A 23,986-nucleotide genomic window follows, 5' to 3' on the forward strand; every position below is an offset into this window, starting at 1 on the left:
ATGAGTTTGTGTACGAGTTAGGAAGTTGGATGACGAGTTATGAAATACCTCTAAGTTCGTATTGTGTAAGTAAACTGACAATGATATTATATGTCAATACCTCATTTACAATTTTCCATAAAATATCAAAAATATAAATCTGTTTTCCGCATCTCTGTATATCGGTCTATGTGTATCTTAACCGTTTACTCAGTCAGTAAATGTTGAGCATTTTTCCTTTAACATTGTACCACGATGCTTGTACATTCGGGAGTCCTCGGAGCTAGCGGTCCCCGCCGCGGTCGGACTCCATGTGGGCGGCGCAAGGCGCGCGGCATTGAGGGGACGCGCTGACGTCACGCGCGCCTGCGCACCGCGCGACTCCTGTCTGCACAGAGTACTCCACGAATACAGAGACTGCAAGAAATATTAAATAATTCCTCGTTTTCAGACTGTGAAATATTTGATAGCGTTCTTGGCAACGATTATGGACTAAAATAAAATAGTGCTCTGGAAGTATTTTTTGGTTTATATTTTACTCTATTTGTTGAGCTTATTTTCGAGCTAGGGGCCCCAGTGAGACGTTTCTAGCAAAAAAAAAATGGATTTTACAGATTTATTAACTTGTTAAAAAAAAGGAACACTATAAAGTACAATCAAGTACATGCAAATTAACAATGATTGAGACCTAAAATAATTATCTGAAAAAATCTTTAAATCTTAATTTAATTAAATATTATAAAGTTAAAATATGAAACAAATATAATTAAATTACATAAACCGAATTAACAAAAAAATTTTTAAGGGTTAAATGTTAAACTATCAAACTAACCTACCATACCGCCGTACGGCAAAGGAAAATTCATCTCTAGCCCGTAAGTACCCTGTGTACGGCAATCCGTGTCCGCGATAGCCGCCGGGCGCCAGTCGACTCGCTCCCGTGCGCTGCTACGTATGTACGCTACGCGCCGCTACGACGCGTAGCCAGTCAACTACGCCGCTACGGCAGCCCGAAAATTATTTGGCAGTGAGTGCGCGAGGATATTGAATTAAACGGAATAATTTAGTGCAACCCAGTGCTGTGGTACCTCTGTTACTGAAATAGCAGTGCTGAATAATTTCGCGACTCGACTACAAGGTGGGTGAATATTCAATAACGAGATATGAATACGTATTGCGATCTCGGATGCGAGTGGTTTGTTCTAATGTCAAGGACACCGATATTGATCATGTACCAGATGCTAAGACCACTTTGTTTACTTTCTGTGTTTGTCTTACAGGCGTATTTACCAACCGGCGCATTCATCGCGGATTTATCTTTATAAGCGTTTATTTATTCTGTTCTCCAATAGTATTTATGTCGAGACGTGTTTGTACTGGGGATGTACAAAAGAGTATGTATATCAAACATGAAATAGTCTTTGAAAAGGCCGTTAAAAGTAATACGCAACAAAGGGATGGATCCGGAGTGGGGTCGAGAATAATTTATAAGGATAGGTGCCACCTTGCGTTACAAGTTTCATGAATTAGAAATGTTGAGAATGCTTATAAAAATGTTCCAAGTTTTTATTTCTTTTGTGTAGAAGTAGAATGTAGCTGAGTAAAAGATTTGTAGTCAACACAGCATTATTCTCGGGCGATTGATTAAAAAGGCTCACTGGCCGTTTTCATGGGCACGCAGCTATATTTAGTTATTCAAACAGGTAATTGAACTTTCAACCTTGTATATACTAAGTTTCAATAACCTTTTACTACAGTTTAGTTTAAATTCTTAGTTTTAGAGAAGAAATAAACTTTTACAGGCAATGTATAAAAACATATTTTATTTCAAATAAGTTGGTATTTCCTTTGTTACGCTTCGTTGATGTGAACTGCTATTTATGAACGTTGCATCAAATTGAGCGTCCTTTATCGTAAACGAGAGCACAAAGAGGGTCCAAAATTTAAATAAATTACGATACAATGAGGCCTCTTTTGCCTATAAAAAGATTAGCCTTATATTCATAATACGGGCCTCTAAAAATAAATATTGAGAATATAATTAAAATAACTTGTCAATTTTAGAACAAAATTATGTTCTGCAGCATAATTTCCTATATATTTACCGAATTACCATTTAATAATTAGCTCAAATCATTCATTAATCATCAAGGGGAAAACACTTAATTTTATTAGTAACCATCAAATTCTAAAAGGTCGTCTGAATAAATCGCAATGAAAATAATAATTTTAATATATTAATTTCCAAAATATACTAAGTGTAGATAAGTATGTTATTTAATTAAAACAATGTTAAGGCTGTCATTCCCGACCATCAATCAACGACTAATCGGACGCGTCTCGTCGTTAATTACATTATATTGGTATGTACTATTAAATTATAATTAAGAACATGCTTGTACTTGAACTATTACTATTATGTAATAATCTGATCATCTATCTTTATTTTGTCATGAATGTAAAATTAATTCTGTCTGTTTGTCTATTTGGTTTTCACGCCTTACTTACTTAACTGATTGAACTGATATTTACTACAAAGATAGTCTACCATCATTGCGGTAATTATTCATACAACAACATAGTCAATGAAAAGGAGAAAAATAGAACAATGTTTTTCAATTCAGAGTGGCCTTTGTATGTTATTATACATACACAGTATAATATCACCTCAGCAGTTTAGCCTATCTGTTGCAAAACAATTATGTATCTCTATTCTACTACAATATTTCTACCTGTTTTATATAAAGGTAGGTACAAGTCCACAACTTCATTGAACTGCACCTTTATACTGGAGTTACGTATACTGGACATTGGTGACCAATATACGTATACTCCAGTTCAGTACGTATACCTATATAAGTACTGGAGTATAAGTACCTATTCTCTACTACCTATATATAGGTACTGGTAGAGGAAACGTTAGCGGCGCGGTGGCCCGGCCATACATCAGCGGTCGATCTGCCTCGCGTCACATTTGCATACCGCTTCAAGACACCTTTATATAGACCTCTCTATTCGGTGGAACCTATTTTGTAGTGGAGGAAAATTCTATCTGTACAATACAGATTAGATAGTAGATTATTTTATCTAGTTCTTTTTCGCCAAGTAAAGCCTGTAGTGAATAAAACTAAAAATGAAGTTTTTGCAGGTTTACTTCTACAAAATTCTTGTCATAAGGGTGAAGAAGTAAAAAATTGGGGACTATTTCACCACGAATTATTCATACAAAAGTTGTAAAAATGGCATACAAAACCCAACGAAACTATGAAAAGGAACATTAAAATTTTCTCAGCAGCCCATAAATTACCGGACACGTACATTAAGCATATTCGGAATTCTGATGGCAACGACGGAATGTGGCGCCCGTGGGTGCTAACCAATATTTCATTCAGTGAATTATTGTTACGACCACACACCGCCTTCGCCTCACACCGGAATTTTCTTACGATACGAAAGCCAAGAAAAATTGTGGGTATCAATTTTTGAATTGAGCTACGTTTAACAAAGATTTTGCCGTACAAAGTGAATGCGTAAACCTTTGAGACGTTGCTTTTCTTACGTGGATTTACGGAGATAAATAATAACATGCTTTGTTCTCTTTGTTTATTCAAAGGTTAGTTTATTTATTCGGTGCTGATGTAAATAGGTTAATATTTCAATAGATAAAGGTTCTGCAATTTCTTTCGTTGAAAACGGACTTAACTGAAATTCTGAGAGACAAGATAAATTCCATGTATTCGTTGAAAGTACTGCCACTCTTAAACCTTTGCTAGCCTTAAACCTTTTCTAGGAATCTCTAAGTAAATCTAGTTTAATGCTGAATTAACCCGCACAAATATTACATCAGAAGTGAAAGTAGGCCATATTTAATTTGCTGCAAAATATACATTCGTAAATTATAATTTTGCAAAATACATGGCACAAAAACTCCGCTATAAAACCTCTTTATTAGAAGCACGTACGTGCATTAACGGTATTTAATCATTTTCTTTTTATTCCCTACGAACCTGAACTTGCCTACCAAAGGCTGTGAGAGCCCGAGGTAAAACGATAAAAACACAGCTTTTCCATTGAGGGAAGATGGAAGCATTTTATGTTCACCTTTTTCTTACAATGACTATTGCATATGTGTATGTCTTCATTTGGAGGTGTTTTTATGATGGTTCTGTAAGGATAATGTGTACTCGTTAAGTATAAGAACGACTATGTAGATAAGCGTATACAAGGTGTTTAGAATTTACCATTACCGTGTTCAGAAATACCATTTGATAAACTAAGTTTACATTACATTATTTTAAGATATATTCTGCATAGCTTTACGATTTCATCAACCATTTAGTTTCTTACTTTAATAAAACAAGAAAATGTATTTGTTCTGCTTTATTTTTAGATAAGATGAGCTACATCGCATTATAAACTAAACACGATTCAAAAAATGCAACGATTTTAAAACATTACGTACCATTTCTGTCCAAGATTACCAGCTTAATTATGCCGTCATACGTCTCAACTATGCAGTAGGTGTCGTTCGCACACAGACGGGCATGAATGCGAGTCGTTAGGCTGAGTGCACATTACGGCTTGCCCTAGTGCAGCACGCCCTAGTGGCCCCAAGAGTCAGCTTCATTGTCTATGGAAGAGCAACAGGCTTGCAGTTTCTTTAACGATTATGTAATTTTTAGGTAGTAGTTTTTTTGGAAATTACTGTAGTTATATGTTGGGCAGTGGACTAATACAAAGCAGGCTGACGATGATGTAAATATAGAAAAACTTTTCCGTGGATCCTTTCGACATCTGTAGCTTGTAATTCAAAACAACCCCGCTAGTAAGTAAAACGAACATTAGGGTATACATATATAACCTTATAATAAATGTTATTATTTATATAAATGTATTGACAGGGTATCAAATGACAATACATGGATAGGTTTTCTACAGATATGTTTACCTGCCTGTATCATATTACACGAGCTACAGTTCTCACAGCATTAACTTAATATAAAAACAAAAGCAGTACCATTTGTTTTAATATTCAACTTGAACATTTGGAAAGTAAGCACTAGACTGTAATATGCTTCTAAAATAGTCTAAAGTACATTTGAGAGAACAAGTCGTTAGGCGGAGTGCACATTATAGCGTCGCTTGAATGTATCCGCCGCACTAGCCCCAAGAGTCGCTTACATTGTTTTGTTACTCGTATAGGCTTCAATGTATTTTTAGGTCATGATTTCGTAAGTAATTAAATAGTATTTAGACTGTAAAACCTGTGCCAAAGAGAACAATGGATAGAGGACAAAAGTTGTGTTCATAAAAGTTATTTTAAGTTATTTGATCTTTTTGTGTGGTAAAAAGCTTTTAATATTAGTTTTATTGGATTTCGACAATATAAAGAAAATATATGAACGTAACATGTACGTGTACTCAACAGCTCTGCAGGTTTAGTTCTTTAGCTCTCTGCAGTTTACGATAAATAGTTTTCTTGGGATGCTAGTGAAGCCGCGGCGAGCAATTAGTTTATATTATTACTAAGTAATATTTAATAATTTACGTTACTTTATTTATATAAATTACATTATAATATTACTAAGTACCTATAAAGATTATCGCGTAAATCATAAGCGAGTAGATAAAAGTTCCGTCGGTAACAATTTGTGTCTAATTGCCTTCCTGACCTTTTTCACGTACAATAGATGGACTAATAAGAAATATTGGCGGTACTCGATGTACCCTTGTCGAAGTATTACGAGCTATGGGCGGGTTATGATGACCGATGGCTTCTTAATGTTATCCCTAGAGGTTTTACACACATAAATAACTTTTTTTCTGGCTTGTAAGTTGAGAAGTGGCTTTGAAAACCTCACTGGCTTGGTAAACGTGTAATTTGAATGATGTTTTATTTGTGATTGACATTTGCTTATATCTATGAGGAGTATAAAGTATCATACTTAATTGTGAATATAATTAATTGTTAGCTAGAATTACAATTACATAAATAGCTAGAAGAACAAATACATAAATATGGAACTAATAAATGAGCGCACTAAACTAAATTACTTTTATAGTATTTTCAATGACCGGCAAAGCAAAGACACTACGAACTATTGAACATTTATTTGAATTAATTTAATGCCACATAGTCTCATACTTCTTCCGAGAACTCTGTAATTCTAAAAGGCAGAGGCTCTTATATTATCTTCGACGGCATATTTTTCCTACATAATTCTTAGATATAATCAACGTTATTCTGTTGTTATTGTGTATACAAAATATAATAAGAGGAAGAATCCATTAGCGACAGAATGGGGTCGGCCGTAAAAATGTTGATAACGGTAATAAATGCTGTGATTGGTGCTCTTTCAATATACGCTTGACGGTAATGGCTCATTTACACCAGCTTGGCACTCTGACTTTGCTTGCATGTGGAAACTGTCCGGTGACTTTCTATTGTTTCAAAGTTGAGGCGCCTTTGGCAAGGTGAAACTTCTCAAGCAAGTGCGACTAGGTACTTAAATTATTTTGAGTTTACTTAGAGCAATTTGAACATGTTTTGTTAGCGATGGATTAAAATTTGAGTAAATATTGTTAAAAAATATAAATGAAAGCACCTTAGTAAAAAGAACACAGTAAACTTTTTACATGGCATAACTAAATAGTTACTTTTACTCTGAGTAAATCTATTTTTATCTAGAGTATTTTAAAGTTCACTGGTATATAACACAAGCAAACACTAGCTTCCATCCAGATAATTGGAAAAAGCACTGTTTTTTCCAGCGAATATTTATTAATGCAATGGTTTTCCCAATATTCGGAGCAAATATTTAAACAAAACAAATGAAAAATGTTTTCATTTTGTAATTAAAACGTTTTGCGTTTGTTTTCAATTGTGTTTCGATAAACAAGTGAACACGTTGTTTGTCAAAGTTTTGGTAAATGTACCTACATATGTCGGAATTTGCTCTGCGAAGAGTATGTATCTCAATTTTTAACGATTAAATGCCCCTTATACCATCACAAAACTTAGTAGGCCATAGATACAGTTATTTTCATGCCTTGATTAACAGTAGGAATACCTATTCAGTTCAAGACATTTTATTAGTTCTGTTGTTTCATGAATTGATTGCCTATTATGACAAAAGTGACTTAATGTAAAGTATCTATTATATTAGGCTTATATAAGTCTGTTGTCTCCAACCCTAGTATATTTATGGCATTTATTCCATGGTAGTTTTATGGGGAATAAGTAGCAAAGTTGCAGATCTATCACCAAGACCAGCATCAAATAACAATATCTCATTAAGAAATATTGTCTTTCCATAAAAGTTTTTCATAGTTTAATGTGTGTTATTGTGCGCGTAAAAATTATGATTTTTGTTGATGCTTCCGACTGTATCTTATTCATGATCGCGTTGCTGGAGTTGTCAAATTTATTGAATTAAGCATTGCACGGAATCAGTATTTTGACAGTTAAGAAAAACTTTTCCTTGGACGGTACAAGTGTGTGATGTAAGATCATGAAGAAATGTACATTATTAACTTACTTTGAATTAGTGTATCAAATTGGTTGAACGCAAGTTAATAAAAGCTTTAATTTAATTTGAAATAGCTTTACCGAAAATATAATAAGTCAATACCTCCACCATCTGCTTTACTCAAAGTCACCGATATAAACCTTCATCATCTACAAGAAACAGCCTTCATCTCAATATAGACCGACCTTATTAACCTAGACGCGACCTCTAACCCGAAGTCTCAGTTTCAACCAAATTACAACACCGATATTATTACTGAGACCTTATATTTCCCTATTAAACTTGCTCACTGAATTTAAAACTTTAGGAGTGAGTAGTAAGGTTCGATTTTGAATGTGATGCATATGCAATAAGTTGGAGTAAAAAGCCGTAATGCATTACCATAGCCGATGGGTTGAAAGTAAGGCGGTGTGCAGATAGGGTGCGTTGTGACGGGGTGACACGCTCGGCAAATAGGGGGTTGTTCCGCTAGTGGTATTAGCCTTTGTGCACATGGCAGGCGCGTCGCGAGATAAAATTTAGGAACATTTCGTAGCCCACATCGGTTTTGGTTATAGAATCAATGAATCACATCAAATGAATCTATTTTGCAAGGGCAGGTAGTACGGGAGGGAATGTTTGCATGGATTTTGTTGGTACCTATTTGCGGTATTTTGTTGTTTTTTTTGGGACGTGGAAAGGTTTTTTAAATTGTCTGGATGTATGGATAGAATTTTGTTGGATTGCTTCTAGTTTTAGATAATGATGTGAATATTAAAGACGTAAATATAGATTAATCTTACATGGCGTAGCTATCATAAAAATGCTAAAACTACAAACATACTTAACAGTCAGTCAATAAAAGTGAGTATTCCCATCCACCTAGGTAGTTTTATATTTTCTTAGGTATTCTAGAGCTGAGCAGAGTTTTACGAGTGGAGGAGGTTCGAATCAAGAGACACTTTACTGCTCAGGGCACTCTAGAGAGAGGTCTTAGAGTACCGCCGGGTGGGGTAGAACATTCGCGATTTAGGGCGTTAAGATATGGCCAATGTTTTGAAAACCTATTTGATTTCGTCTTGTCAATGAGTTATTTTTGTAAGTAGATATGTTATTATTCTGTGTAGGAGTGGTTGTTACCAAGTATTGAAAAGACATTGTCATAAGCTATAGACGACCAAAAGTAGGTCTGATAGGTATATGAGTTTTTAGTTTTTATACGAAACTTAACTTGTACGCGCTTGTACATAGAACATAGTCTTTAAAATGTCGGTACTTTTTAATGTTAATGGATTCTAGCTAAGTTCTTCATCTTGTCGAAAAAAAATTAAAGCTTGTAAGAACAAGCACTCGACGTAACTTGTAGACATTAAACAGAAATTTTCTGAACAATATTTTGGTGAATAAGAGTTGTCAAGTTGGGATTTGAATGGAAATTGAAAAACTTTTATCCCTTAGCGGGCATTACAAGCGTTTTAAACAGATTCCAAGATTTATCTGTTCCGGAGTATGCATTCGTTTATTTGATAAGAATAAGTGAGAAGGAACGGGACAGACTGTTGAGTATTGTGGTAGTTAAAGTATTGTTCATACAGGGGATATCAAAACAGGATTAAAGGGATTAAAAAATAAGCATCCCAATCATAATTTTAAAAAAGTTCATACCGTGAATATAAGTGATCCCCTTCTGCAGTTTTATGTGGCCACATATTTTATTTTGTCGAAAATTAAATATATGAACCCATAAAGCTTCCATTACATACAATTAAATATTTACACAGTATTCCTATTATATAATTTTATTCCGCCCGTATTTATAAATAATTCTTTGTTGAACAGAATAAGGAAACCCGTGCTATCAAAGCAATAATATGTACAAAAGGAATTATTACTTTCATCCTTTTTGACATCGATGAATTTGAAAAAGGCACAAAGCTCGTTCTTTCCCAATTAAATAATAATTTCCATTATTTGGACACAGACGCGGCGGCGGGGTGCACCTCAGTCGGAGAGCACAACAGGTACAATCAATATTTCCGGGCGCCCGAGGGGAGGCCTAGCAAACAGACGGACGAATGCTTAGAAGCGACACTCTGCCTTTTCAATTATGCGCCCCTGGAATTTACCCAAACGCGAATGCTAAAACAAGTCTATTCAAATCTGATGTACTGCGAGTTCTTTGATTATGTATCCACCAGCTAGCAACGCAAAATTTATGTTTTGTTTTGGTAGGATAAATTCGGCAGCGAGTAAAGTGCTAGGTTAACAGCTCCAATTGTCCCAAATAGACCAGCGCGGCACGCCCAATATCGGTAAGCAATTACTTCGGCGACGACAACTTGCTGCTACCTGTTGATAGTTTCGTGGGAAGCCCCAATCAGAAAGAGAGATAATCCGGCGATGATACAATGTGATTCAATCGTATTATCATAATAGCCTCTTTAAGTTGCTAGCTCTGTCATTCGAGCGTCCGCTGTAATCCGTCTGGAGAAGAGTTGGAATTGAAGAGCCTCAGGAAAAATACGCTTATGTACCCTTCTATGGAGGGTTCATAACTCGTTGGGACAAGGGTAACGTTTACTTATCGACGTGGAAAAGGTTCCATAATACATTTCGTCGCGTTCCGCGTTTCGTTGGAAGGGCGAACTTTTTATTTGTTTCGCAGACGTGCCGCGGCAAGCGGTGCACCCGCCATTGTAAATTTTGTGGAAACAGTTTTTTCGGTTGGAATTTCGTAATTGGTATATTGAGCGGGTTTATGGCAAAAATGTCTTCTGCGTCATGCATTCGCTTATATAAATTACGTTGGTACAATACAACGTTGGAAGACACACAGAATTCTCAATGTTTTTAAATTCTAGAGTGCTCTTATTTACATAAGTTATTCTGTAGTAACTTAAAATAAGAACTCACTTGACATCTGTAGCGCAGGTCTCTGAACTGAGCTTAGACATCTAATCTGTTGTTTAAATAAACAAAAGATTTTAGCACCGAGATTCATGAATACAGAATAAATTCAATTAGATAGGTACTCCATTACCATATTACTTCACTTGACGCGGAGACCGTTTGAGAGCATTTAAATTGTAAACAATATACATTTTGCGGTGAAGTACTAGCACTCAATAACAATATTGGCAATTATATCACATCCAAGTGACTGATCACAGGCAATTTACATAGAAGCTCGCAAATTGGTTTCGTATTTCTCCACTAAATTAGAGAAACCGCTTGCTTGTGTTTAACAAATAATTATAAGGGAATCTCGGCATATCTTTGCATAGGATATTTACATAAGCGTTTTGAATCTATTTCTGTAACGAAAATCCTATCCCTTAGTTATAAATGCAAGGAAAACCTTATCATGTTGCCACTTACCAGAAGCATTTATTAGATAGATTAATCAGCAACTGGTTTTGACAAGGACTACCAGAAATGTTTTTCTTAGTTTTGACTGTCCGTTTGCTTGATGTAATTTTTGGGATAAGCTGGTTTAAATGCGCTGAAAGTTTAGGAACACGGGCAATGCTACTGGGAATAGCTAGTTTTACGTAAATATCTTTAATTGACCCATTTTCATTGGTCTCTAGTGGGCTCGATAACATGAAATTCCGACGGTTAATTAGTCCTCTAATTTGTTCGGGATCTTTCGGAATGTTATCTTTTACATAAATAAGGGAAATCGAAACGGTAGGTGCTTAGAATTTGGGGTATCTTTTGATTAATGGCCCACAAAATTGGGAGATTTATTGTTTTAACATTTAAAACTGGTGTATAATGTTGCTTTAGATAGAGGGGCGGGAGAGTGGAAAAGAAAGCAAATAGAAGGGAAGCAATTACCGATACCTGTTTCAAAAGGATCTTGTTATCGTGCCTTTGTATTTTTGTGATGTGAAGCTTAGTAGCTGTTGTAATGGATGTCTATTTGTTATGGAAAAGAAACACGAAATATTGGGTTGTTAATTTCAACTTCGACAACTATGTACTCTTTAATAGAAGCTGCTATATTAATCCTCGTAAACCATAATTACTAGAAAGCATGTAGCTGCACAATTGCACTCCACTTAAATAATAAACCATGAGCGACGATTTCCCAGTAATGTCATACATTGTTCATTCACAATACACCGTGAATGAAGCGCACATATAAACGCAGAGATGGATGGCATATTTTGCATCACAACCGCAGCCGAGAGTGAGTGACATCATGATGTGACATACGTCACCGAGCAGGGACACCGCAGCCGATGTATTATTGAAAAAGAAATGCTCCAACAATTTATTTTGAACAAAAAATATACGAAAATGTTCAACGAAAGAGAGCCTCGGTCAAGGGTGTCATTTGAATGAGATTGATTGATAGAATTGTATGAATATATCTAAGGGTTACCTTAAGTATTCTATATGCATGACTTATTTACAAATTACATCATCAGATATCCGCTCAAACGCTACCAAGTGACTTTTGTCCCTTTTTCGTTTTGACAGTAAAGCGCACCCAAGTGACTTTTGTCCCTTTTTGCGTTCCAGTGCGATACACATCACAATATATTTGTTTCTTTCTATTACACGGTGTTTTAATACCTTTTCTCTTTTCTACACGATTCTTAATACATTTCTTCATGCTAAGAATACGACAATAGTTCCACAATAGTTCATTCGGATTGAAAAAATAATGTCAAAGTCAGTCGTTCGTTGGTTTTCGCGCGTTAGGCGGAAGATTGTCCTTGTAATTTAATCATTATTTCGGTTATTTGTACGTATTATTGTATTAATTACGGTGTTATTATACAATAAGAATATAGTCTTTGTGTGTGCAAGCGAGTTTTAACCTAAGGGTTTAATAATTCAGCTTTTAAAAACATTCTTTTGTACAAGGTCAAACAATGTTTTTTTTTTAACTAGTCATTGTTTACATCTAAAAATATAAACATTCGAAGCTCAATGTTAACAAAAACCTGATACCACTTGAAAGAGTCATTCATTAGCTTGAACAAAAACAACACTTGAGATTGCTTATGTTACCAATGAGTCATAAAAAAAAACATCTTGTGAACTCGGCCATCTGGCGCAGCGGCGCGCCATTTTTTTTTCGAACAGTAGCGCTTTGTGCGAATTTTGGAAATCGGCGAAATCACTCATGCGGTCAAGGGTGTCATTTGAATGAGATTGATTGATAGAATTGTATGAATATATCTAAGGGTTACCTTAAGTATTCTATATGCATGACTTATTTACAAATTACATCATCAGATATGTGAGGAAATTAAAACGATAACTTTGTAGACTTAGGAAGCATAAAGATATCCACTCGAATTGAACTCGTGCCGTGAACTGTCGTTCACTCAGATGTCTTGATTAGACTTTTGTCTGAGCTGGAGTTTGGAACTTTGACACCCAAAAGGTGGTAAATAAGTGCCAGGAAAAAGACAGAAGATCTTTGTGAGAAAAAATATCCCAGAATGTACCCGAATTACAAATTCGATCTGTCCAGTGAACATCCCCGCAGGAAGATCTCAAACCGCAACCACAATCATGACGTCATCAAATAGGATTGCCACAATCAACAATAATGTTTAATACGATGCACTGAGGCTAGATGTCTGTGATTATATTCAAAGCAATCATGTTTATACATAGGTAATACTGACGATATAGGATATGGTTAAGCGTGGTTTGAGGTTGGAGGTCAAGCCGAACCTTCTTAGTGGTTTGCTGGTGATAATTGTGAGGTTACGGTCCATTAGTGTACCATACACCATACACAGATGTACAGATTGTGTGAAGCAAATACACTAAACATTAGTGATGAATTTGCATCAAAACCCAGCATGTAATTTTTAGCTACCTCTTTTTTATGAGAAATCATCAAATGACTCGAGGGATTGTCAGACTGTTAGAATCTTACTGACTAAAACCGATCATCTTCCTTTATGTACCAGGGCCAGGGTAACTCTGTAGAACAATCCCGCAGCCCATATTTTTACCACAATAATGTCATTTCATAATCATGCGTTCAATTTCACCAATGATTTGGACCCGATGTTTACGAGAACGTCAGGTTCAAATCGCTTTGTGGACGTATAGAAATTTCACAAAGCAGCCAAAATTCAGATTGCCGCCGTGGTTAATCCACAGTTCACATAATTTTATCATAGGGCAACACAGACCGACGCACGGGCATAGACGGAGTGCTACGCAAATCCTGAGTGATGTTGAACGCGTCGCTTGCGGGTTAGACCACATTTTACTCTGACCGCAAACAGTCACGCCATGTTTGTGACAGAATAGAACTACGAACTATTTGTTTATGTACCGCGGATTTCTATAACCGATCTATCTGTGAGTTTGGTAATTAGAGATAAGAATTTGGCAATGATTGTTTGGGGCTAATGTCAAAATCTTATCTGTACAATGCAAATTAACAGATACCTAGATATGTTATATGAAACAAAACAGATTTATGAAATCCACTGATAGAGGTTATGTTTTGGGCTTATAAAAATGACACTGGCTTATACCTAAGCATCATTAGCGAACATCAGGATGTATAAATGAATTTAGGTCATCCGCGCTTCTTAGATAGCTGCCTCATATTTTATGCAAGCAACTTTAGTGTCTTTCTCTCAGAATGAGGGCACTTATTACTATAAATGGTCTCTTATTTTCAGCAAACTTGATCTGAACAAATCTGCTCCTTATAAAAGGCCCTTCCTTCCTCTGATGCCTTAGTAGTTGTGTACGTGCAAAAAACCTAACACCTGCACTTACCACAAAACACTTAAAGTTTCGCCGCCCAAACTCGCGAGTAACACTATCCTCAGAGCGGCAATTTAAACTCAACTATAGATTGAAAGATTGCTAGGAAGTAGGAAATATCGACAGGTAGCTGATTCATCGCTTACAAGCACTATTAAAAGTTCACTGTTTCCGTAAAGTTTTCAAACTTAGCCGGTGTTGTATTATGAACACACTGTTACAATATAATAGAGATAGGAAAATAGTTTGCCTTCATACTTTTCCATTAGGTGTTGAGAGAGTCAAAAACTATTTATGTGTAAGGCGACTATCGTATTTTAAGCGCCAAAACTTGGGATGCTTGTAGTTAACACAGTATACTACCTATAGCGGATATGACTAACATACATATTTGTCGGTGTACTTTTTGCCGCGATTTAAGGGCTAAGTACCATTTTAAAACTGACGCGCGTTTTGATTGACTCAAACATAATTGGCAAACATTTTCAATGATCAAGTAGTTTAAGGTTTCTATCTGTCTTACAGTCGAAAATAGATTTAGAACCGAATAAAATAAAACTTTCCTTTCTAAAACCGTGTTCGTAACTCCAATATTATAGCCGTTTGATTCATTAGAAGTTGGTCGGTGTCAGTTGACGCAATTGTACGTCAACTGGACCGACGCGCCCGACAATCACGCCGGTTTAGCGTCGCTGTGGTACTCGCTTTGATTGAGGGCCCCACGCTTAGTTTCAATGTTTATTTATAACCACGAACTATACCTATTTTATACATAACAATTTTGATACATTAGGTAATATTAATATTTACAGAAAGTTTGTTCTGCAAAAATTGAAATCAGAAATGCATAAGTTTAAAGTGTCGTTTAATTTTACAATCATATAAAACGGCGGTTATGTAGGTATACAAACGTTAAATCAAACTACTTTTCGATGCATAATGCAATCTGTCAACATGTCATTCTATCTAAACATGGACAAATGAAGATTGTCACTCCCCTATTTTACAATGACAAACGCGCCTACAAAAAAAAACTCATTTGAATTTGTTCCGTATAACAGAAACTGGCACAAAATTCGAAACTTCAAAAAAAAAAAAAACTTGTGTTCGAAAGTGGCTGTCCATACTTAATTATTATTGTTAAAAAAAATACCATGAAGGCCATACATAAAACTTTTGTCACTGCGTATTCGGTAATTTCGAATAAAGAATTCGCCAATAACGTCAAAAATGAAATTCGAGAACTTTTTTAAAATCATTTTAGTGCATTGCAAGCAGGAGGCTTGAGCGCAGTTTTGCTATGACAGCCTAGTAAAATTTGACAAAATTATATCAATTATTGTTCGGTTTCAATAGGAATCCACGTACAAAACACAGCTTTTTTGTATTACGAGATAGAACAATTTTAACTGTTGGATATCAATGTGCACTCGATGCCCCTACATGCATTCACTGCGATTGTTGCCACCGTCGCGTGCGCCTGACAGGGAAGTCTTTTGTGTGTGTTGTGATAAATTTGGGGTAAAATCATGGGAGAAAGCATTTTTTTTGTCATCATTTACGCTATTATTGACTGACTTTTGTCATCATTTTTTGGACTGTAAAAATCGCTTTTAACGTCGTTCTATGCATACCTATAGACATAAAACTGCTTTAATAAAAATCTCGAGCGTCAAGTTTCATCTAATATTCCATTTCTAAAATAATGTAAACCGACCGGACCGTAGTAAATATAAATATTTGAATACAACACAAAGCAAACAGTAAATACAAACTATATTTGTAGTCAAATATTTTAAAACAATGATCTCGGTGGGCAAGTAAACGTTGCGAATGTAACGAAAGGGTGGGTTTCCGAGTGCAGAGAGTAATATTGTGTAGTGTCGAGGGCGCCGGGTGGGGGTCGCCAATCGATACGCACCCCTATTCTGCCCGGCCTAATGCACCCCTAACACGACGGTACACAGATCGCAGCAACGCAACGGCATGGAAACCATACACTCTATGTGTTCCCAGCTTAAAACCGGGTCATTTGCATAGTCAGCCCGCAGTCACTAGGCTACTTTGTTTAAAAACACACGCAGAGAAATAGTCTGTGTGGTAAAAAAATGTTAAATATTAACTAACCTCTTAAAAGCGCTTCCCAAGGCTTTGAATGTAAAATAAGCCACTATTGCATTGGAGACGTCCCCGCGGTGCGAGCGCTCAGCTCGCCTACTCTGCCTTCAAAATGATTTATATTTTATAAAACGGTTGTATAAAATATCTAGCTGATATGCCAGCTTTGCCCAGATAAAATGTATTCCAATTTTGTCCGGTTAGAAAATTGCATACACATTTTTTACAGCCAGCTTTCAGGATTCATTTTGACCTATTGGTTATAAAAGCCTATGAAAATATTTTTGGGTTTATAAAATTTTGAAATATGCGTTGTTATATTTTATGAGTGGTTAGCAAACTTTGAAATGAAATACTTTTTTATTGTAGTTTTTCCTGGCTGTGTTATAATAAAGCAGGCGGGCGTAGTGTTTGTGCTTGTACTATCAGTACATCATTATCGTACACAAAGAACCGCGCTCGGCACAAATGGACTCAATTGAAATTCTCTTCAAAGACTTCGGTTGCCTCTGACCTAAAAACAAATTCCGGATTGTTAAGATTTTTTCTTAGAAAATACAAAGGGGTATCGGAAAAGTTCCCATGCATATTATAAAATGAATGTTATAACACGAAGCAGTTATTAAAACATAATTCATTTTTCTTTCATTACACCCTTTTTGAAGAGTTTTCAACGCTGCGCCAAAATTGAGTTTTCAAATAAAAAGTGATGAAACGGTGGCCTTACATTAGTGTTTCAAACGCGTTTGTCTTGCGGTGAAACGTTTTATGATGCCCCTTTTTTCGTTCTGTGTGGAAAGTTTTATTATTTTCCTTTGATATGATCCTGGGAGACGATTGCCCGCTCAAAGGCATTGTGTTCCATTGAGGGTGATAGTGATCGCGCTCCCTACAATAAACGTGGCAGAGCGCCCGCCCCGTTATAATCTATTAAAGTTTTGCCCACGATATGTTTTACCTCAGTAATGTGATTTTCAAACTATATTCTAGCTTGCAACTGTTGCGTGTGTGTTCCTAACAAACAATTACTATGTGTAAGGCTCGGTTGTACACGACGCATGAGTAATTAAAACGTACAATGCAGTAACTTGTTAAGAATTACAGAAAGAATAAACTGTAATTGCAGTTATTATTTCGCTGTAAAAGTAAAGTTTAAACAAACGAGTACCGTTATTTCTAATGCAGTCATTGTTTAGTCTAAGTATTTCAAGTTTGCTTAGACATTATGAGAAAATGAAAATTTTGTATGAAAATACTGTAAATGGCTGCAAACTCAACTAGAATAGTTAGTATTCTAAATTAAATGAAAGTGTTTGAAAGTTTTCAGGCTTCTTAGGTCGTAACTGCTAACACAAACTCGCCTACTTAAGGGATATTAGAAATTATAATTATCTATACGCAATATAAGCAATCTAAACGCAGCTAATGCTCAAAACGAAAGTTACGTAAACAAAATGTAAGTAAATAACATAAAAAACAAAAGACGATAAATTGGAATAGAAAAGCTGCTTATTTCAGAAGTAGAATAAAATTGCAATAACAACGACAACGCCCTCTACATTATAAGAGGAGAACTATAGCTAAGCACCGGCACTTATTGCGTTAGGAGTATTTCTCGTTGACTGCCTCGATAACAGGCTCTGATTCCATTTGTTATGATACCCCGACTATTGGATATTACATCGGTATATGTACTGCGAAGATCCTTTGTTTTATTCATATGAAAACATGTAGCTTGTTAAAATTATACTTGAAATGAAAACTGGTAACATTTCCTTCATACTTTGTTCTTTACGGAAGAATACCTACGTTGTGATCTTAAAGTAATGTAATATTTATGTAACTTATTTCATAGTCAATGTAACCTGTAAAATTTCAGTGTTGCCAATAAAAATAAAATGAAAAAAGTAAGTCAATTGAAGCGGGCGACCGGCGTCACCGTCGATTTCTACGGAAAACTGATTTCCTGCACGTCTAGACACGTTTCCCCCATGCTAAATTATGTTGCAGGTTGGCAACCATATTGTTTTTTTGAACATAATATTTAATTAACTGTGCCTTTAATATACATTTTTTATATATTTTCAAAAAAGTAAAAATTACGTAAACCTCGTGAAAAAATCATACACCTTTTTCAAAAGTGAAGATCCAAACGTTTTAATTTCATTGTATGTATGTATATGGACATTTTGCAGATGAGATATTTATTCAGTTATCTAAAATGGCATACATAAAGCATGTTTATGGTACATTACACAGATAATAATCCAAATTAAACGGTGAATGGAAACAGTTTTCAATTTGATAGCAACATTAATTACAGTTCGGCATCAAACAGAATTATTAGTGGCGCCCAAATGTAGTTATTAGTTCGACTTTATCATTAAACAATTCAAAATGGCTCTAGGCATTTGAACATTTACCAAATAAACAATATGGGTATACAGGTACCTGTAAAAGGCTTGGGTCGTAAGGGACGAAGTTGGGCATTAACTCAAATATCTAGTCTAAGTAAAGGTAGATGCCAGGTATATAGTATACAGTTTTAGACTTTTAGAACAAAGGGTAGACTGGTTTATTGCTGTTTTATCTCAAAGGTGAAAAACTGTAGAGCTCGTCTGTGTAATTTATTGCTTTTTGGAGTGTAAAATGAGTAGGGTGGTTGAATTTCAAGTTTAATATCATTTTCAGAACGTTCCACTGGCAGGTGTATAAATTGTTTATTTCATTTTGAGAATAGTAGTTTCCAACATTAATAAATTAGGATTTTGTATATTTGGTTCGTTAAAAGTCTATGTTACGTAGATTTTTTTTTAGGTAATCGCATTGATAATAACCACGTTTCTCTTTACTGATTGATGTCTGAACTTCTTTTATGGTGGTCTGAGTAGCATAGTTCCTTTATTACTGCAGTACTCAGTACTGCAGTAATAAAGGAACTATGCGTATCTACACATCCTGAAACCAACACACAACCGATCGGTGCGGAAAAATGAATTGAATATGACGAAGCACATAGTATTTTCGCAAGGCGGATAGAATGGCGGACGGTCCATTTCATGCACATTTCACTGTGCGTATTCCAAGACCCAGTGGTCAGGAGGACGACAATAGCGGACAATGCGACATTGAATGCATAAAACCAGTTGTATGACGCACACACACATCGACGGTGCTGCAGGACGCGCATTGAGTGACATTACAAAAGGTATTGTATGCGCCCGGACTAGTTTATCTCGCGGCCATTCGTTGAGACTGTTCCGCACTGATAACGCTCAAAACGTCTGTCATTTGTACTCGCATCACAGCACTGATAATACCGTGGTAAACACCAAATATTCTGCACAGAGAACACCTAAAGCCATGCGTATAAGTACTATTTATTGACTTAGGTACATATTATACCGGTTTTGTGGCGCTGATAAGATCTTATCAAAGTTATGCCATTCAGATTGTGTTTTCCAATCGATCCAATCGCAGATATTGTAAAGTATCTACGTACGAGCGTGTATTTTATCAGTTTCAGAGCAACAATATGTTGACTCCTCATTTATTTTGTTACTCTAATTTATCTTAGCGATATAAAAAATTGACAGTTCCGTTATTGATTCTGTAGGTTCAAGATAACTTGTGATGATAGTCGTCAACTCACCGTGATATGTAATACAGAATAGTTGAATAAATAAATTTAAAAAAGTTTAAGTTAATTCAATCGTACAATAAAAATAAGTAACTAAAGAAAACCGGTAAATAATGCCTTTAAGAAAAGTTTCAAGTTGTAAAAAAGATTTCATAGACTTGCTACATCGAATGGCCGAGATAATTAATATGCAGTTAGTTGATTATGTGGTCGAGTTCGGAATCGAAGAGGTTGATATCTATTGTGCTGGGACGTATAAAGTGCAGTTAAAAGGAATCGCTGGTGGTCAGAAAATCAGGAAAAACGTGGTGGTGAAGTGGCATCAAGAGTCGAGGTTACGTGCATGCTTCAGAGAATCTTACAGACGAGAATACATTTTCTACAAACGTGTGGTGCCCAAGCTGCTCGATGTTCAAAACCTTATACAAAACGAAGGTATAAAAATGAAGTTCCCTAACTGCATTTTAGCTAGTGACGAATATAATAAAGAGGTGATCGCCGTAATGGGCTTGAAAGAAGATGGATATGAACTTCGTGACCGACTTTGCAGATCAGATATGAGCTATGTTACTCTTGTGATTAAGAATATGGCAAAGATGCACGCGCTGTCATTTATTTTGGAAAGAACGAATCCTACTGCGTTTGAGGAGATAGCTCGACTGTGCAATGAAGATGTACAATACAGAGAGGCCGGACCTCCACCGAAGTGTATGAAGTCGTATTACGAAGCGTCCGTAAAGGCGGTGCTTGATGAAAACGCGAGGTATAAGCTGCAGCAGCTTACTCCAGACATACGGACGATACTATACAAATGTACTCTGCCAGATAAGTACAGCACTATCTGCCATGGTGACTGTTGGAACAACAACATTATGTACAAACATAAGGTAAGCATATAAAAAATGCTATCTTTTTTAACCCCCACATAACGATAAGGATTTTTTATCTTATTTTTTTTTTATAAGTAATAAGAGATATTGTCCCTTAAGAAAATTTATAACTACAAGAAAAAATAATGATACAATCAAAGCGCTATGAGAAGTGTAGTAGATGCCGCGATTCTAATTGAGGTCAATTGTTTACAGGGCCGCAAGCCCGTGGAAGTGATATTCGTGGACTACCAACTGATGCGGCTCGCTTCACCAGTCACTGACATTTCCTACTTCTTATACATGTCCACCGACGGCCCCTTCCTCAACAAACACTACGATCAAGTCATCAACATATACTACGGCACATTGACAGCGGTCCTACGACATTGCAATTTAGACGTAGAAGATGTCTACCCATGGAGCATTTTCCAGAAACATCTAAAGGAGTATTCGGTCCTCGGGTTAATAGAGGCTCTAGTCTCAATGATGATAATAACAGCGCCGTACGACGACGCCCTCAAAATGACTGAAATGAAATATGAACAACATGATGAAGAGGTTTGTGAGGACGAGTGCCGGCACAGCTCATTGTTTGTAGAAAGAGTAAACGGAATTGTGGACGACTTCTTTGAAAGACAATATTCTTTAGATGCCATATTCAGAAAATAAAGATATTGCTTCCTAGTTACGTTTTGAGAAAATTACTTCTTTCTACCCAAGTGATTTTATTCCGCAAATCGAGAATTCAATACGACATAACAAATGTTGCATATTTTCATATCGATGCGTTTATTTTACAGTGCAAAATGCGTGACTCACGAGGCGAATTAAACCAATATCAACCTTACCTTGTCCTTGCTACAGAGTTTAAGTCAGTATTATATTTTTATGCACAAAGGAAATATTAAGAATCCTCGGTCGTTCCGGGCCCTGGGAAGAAATTAATTCCTCGTCGCTGCAGCTAATTGTCTGTTACAAAGGTTTTTTCTTTGAATCTCGGTCGGGACGAAGGAGAATCTTTGTCGGAATGAAAATAATGGCTCCTAGAACAGATGGCCATATTTAAAAGTCCATGCTGTGATGGCATTATAAGCATTTTTAAGATAAGTAAATTGCTGACTTTAATGGATTTATTTTTACATAGCTTAGGTACAATGGCATTTTGCTTTTAAACAATGGCATGGAATTTCCTACAACATTGATGATATGCAATATATTTCATTCGTATCGTATGGAAACACAAACTAATTAGCAGATAGCAGAAGAGAATAAATTCGACATTATCAATAATTAACATGAAACAGTTTGATCGCGTGGGATGTTTTGTTTAACGTTTAGATATTATTTACCACATTTAACTATTCAATGGTTAGTCCAAATATTAGGCGCAGGTAATTCAATAAAACTTAGTGGATGACATTTCAAACTAATTAAACATTAAAATTAATTTAATTTATGAATAATATGAATAGGTTGCCGTTACAGCGACTGCTATCGCTAACATTAATTACCGGTTACAAAATGAAGTACTTTCTACGTTTATTTTCATAATAATGTACTTTTTCAAATCGGTCCATCTTATTTTACGTTTTTTCCGCAATACGGTACTAATAGTGCTGATCATATATTTTGTCGTTTTGTATCCTACCTACAATTGAAATGAATAAAATCATCATGATAAATCATCTCCAAAGCTCATGACAATTTCACAATAATTTCTCATTCTGATTTCACAACGATTTCCCAGTTCCAGATTTTCCGAAGCCGACGTCACAAACTTATCTAAACGTTGCGTCATTTTCAATATTCAGAAAACAATTTTCGTGTCGAACTAAGTGGAATTGTTTACTCAGTTCCTCGGGCGGTATTAAATCTTACAACGCGGTCGCATAAGTAAGGGAACTTCATTTTAGTAGGTATGTATATGAAAACTAACTTTCAACGCAAACACCATACTTACTTTCGAGTTATGGATGTTTAACGAGAATATTTCTTGGTGTTATCGACATGAATGGGTATGTGTTAAAGTCCTAGCCTTGTGGTTCTTTTGTCGATTTCTTTGTTTATTATTCTTTGTACTCACACGTTATACATAGAAACACGATAAGAAAGAAAGAATTTACAAAGGTAATGCTTATTTCTAAAGAAATCTCTTCCAGCATATCTACGAAAGGAAAGTAGGAATAAAAATATGTATAGGTACAGTGTGTAAATAAAGGAAAGGTAATCGAAAGAAAATAACTGTATATCATACGTACATAAACATACATACATAACTTAATGATTTTAGTTCCTAAAATTCAATCTTTTTACTTTCATTTTTATAATAGGAAGATGGTGAAAATTAAAGCGAGAAGTCAATTAACCTTAATTAAATTAAGCGTTACATAAGTAAATTGAGTACTAAACTTGAAAATAATTTTCGTATACTCCTACGTTAGACTAGTCACGTTTTCCACACAATTTCAACTCGATTATCGCTGTATTGTGTTCGATATTAATTACATTGCTATTAGAATGGCTGTTTGTGCTACTAAGGTAATTGAATGAATTCGATTAAGATATAATAATTACGTGTTTATTGATTTTTAGAAAGCAATTTAATGTTTCTGTTGTGAATGTTTATGTAACAAAGGATATCAGTTATGTAGATGTACAGAAAAATAATACTTTTTCATAACATGATAAATATGTGTTCTAATGTATCAGCAAATGCAGTAAAAAGCTGTTTACATGCTTGTATTTCATATTTCTGAGGCAGATAGTAAAAAAATAACTGCCCAGGATTTCACTACCGCTCACCTATTTTACCATCACCAACAGATTCAATAAACAACTTTATCGAAACTGCTTTACGATGTCTTCGCGTCATTGCGTGCAAAATATTATCCTAAACAAATGTACTGTGACGTCACAAACCACGTTTCGTATAATATATCCCGGTTAGGGTCCGTTCAAACAGACCGGCGCATGCAAACGGAGCCAAACGTCAAGAAAAAGTACATGATCGGAGCCGGTCGGCTCCTCTTATTATTTCACACCGAGCACCTCCGAGCATTCTTAATGACAAAAGCAGTGCACCTCCAAAAATAAACCTAAGTATTCGATTT

The 23,986-nt window shown here is 35.7% G+C and overlaps 2 protein-coding genes across 8 annotated transcripts in view; both read left to right on the forward strand.

The window, feature by feature from the left end:
• Positions 1-851: 851 nt before the first annotated feature.
• The window catches only part of LOC110375897 (kazrin), a 107,036-nt gene continuing 83,901 nt past the window's right edge, over positions 852-23,986 (forward strand). For 6 of the 7 annotated variants that reach the window (XM_049837949.2, XM_049837945.2, XM_064035850.1 and 3 more), the window contains exon 1: positions 852-1,117. The gene's annotated coding sequence lies outside the window, so the exon portion shown is untranslated. The remainder of the gene's footprint in view (positions 1,118-23,986) is intronic. The other variant, XM_064035852.1, reaches the window with a different exon arrangement.
• LOC110372878 (uncharacterized) lies at positions 19,660-21,563 on the forward strand. The gene is made up of 2 exons (XM_021329890.3): positions 19,660-20,891; positions 21,090-21,563. Exons 1-2 carry the CDS (start codon positions 20,118-20,120, stop codon positions 21,543-21,545), a joined length of 1,230 nt encoding a protein of 409 aa, XP_021185565.3. The 5' UTR covers positions 19,660-20,117; the 3' UTR covers positions 21,546-21,563.

Source organism: Helicoverpa armigera, chromosome 8, assembly GCF_030705265.1.
Source record: "Helicoverpa armigera isolate CAAS_96S chromosome 8, ASM3070526v1, whole genome shotgun sequence".
NCBI lineage: Eukaryota > Metazoa > Arthropoda > Insecta > Lepidoptera > Noctuidae > Helicoverpa > Helicoverpa armigera.

Bases quoted from the DNA above. Each gene is read 5' to 3' on its own strand.
- LOC110372878 (XM_021329890.3), top strand. From the start codon at position 20,118: ATGCCTTTAAGAAAAGTTTCAAGTTGTAAAAAAGATTTCATAGACTTG. The intron at 20,892-21,089 runs GTAAGCATATAA...AATTGTTTACAG, and splicing joins ACATTATGTACAAACATAAG to GGCCGCAAGCCCGTGGAAGT.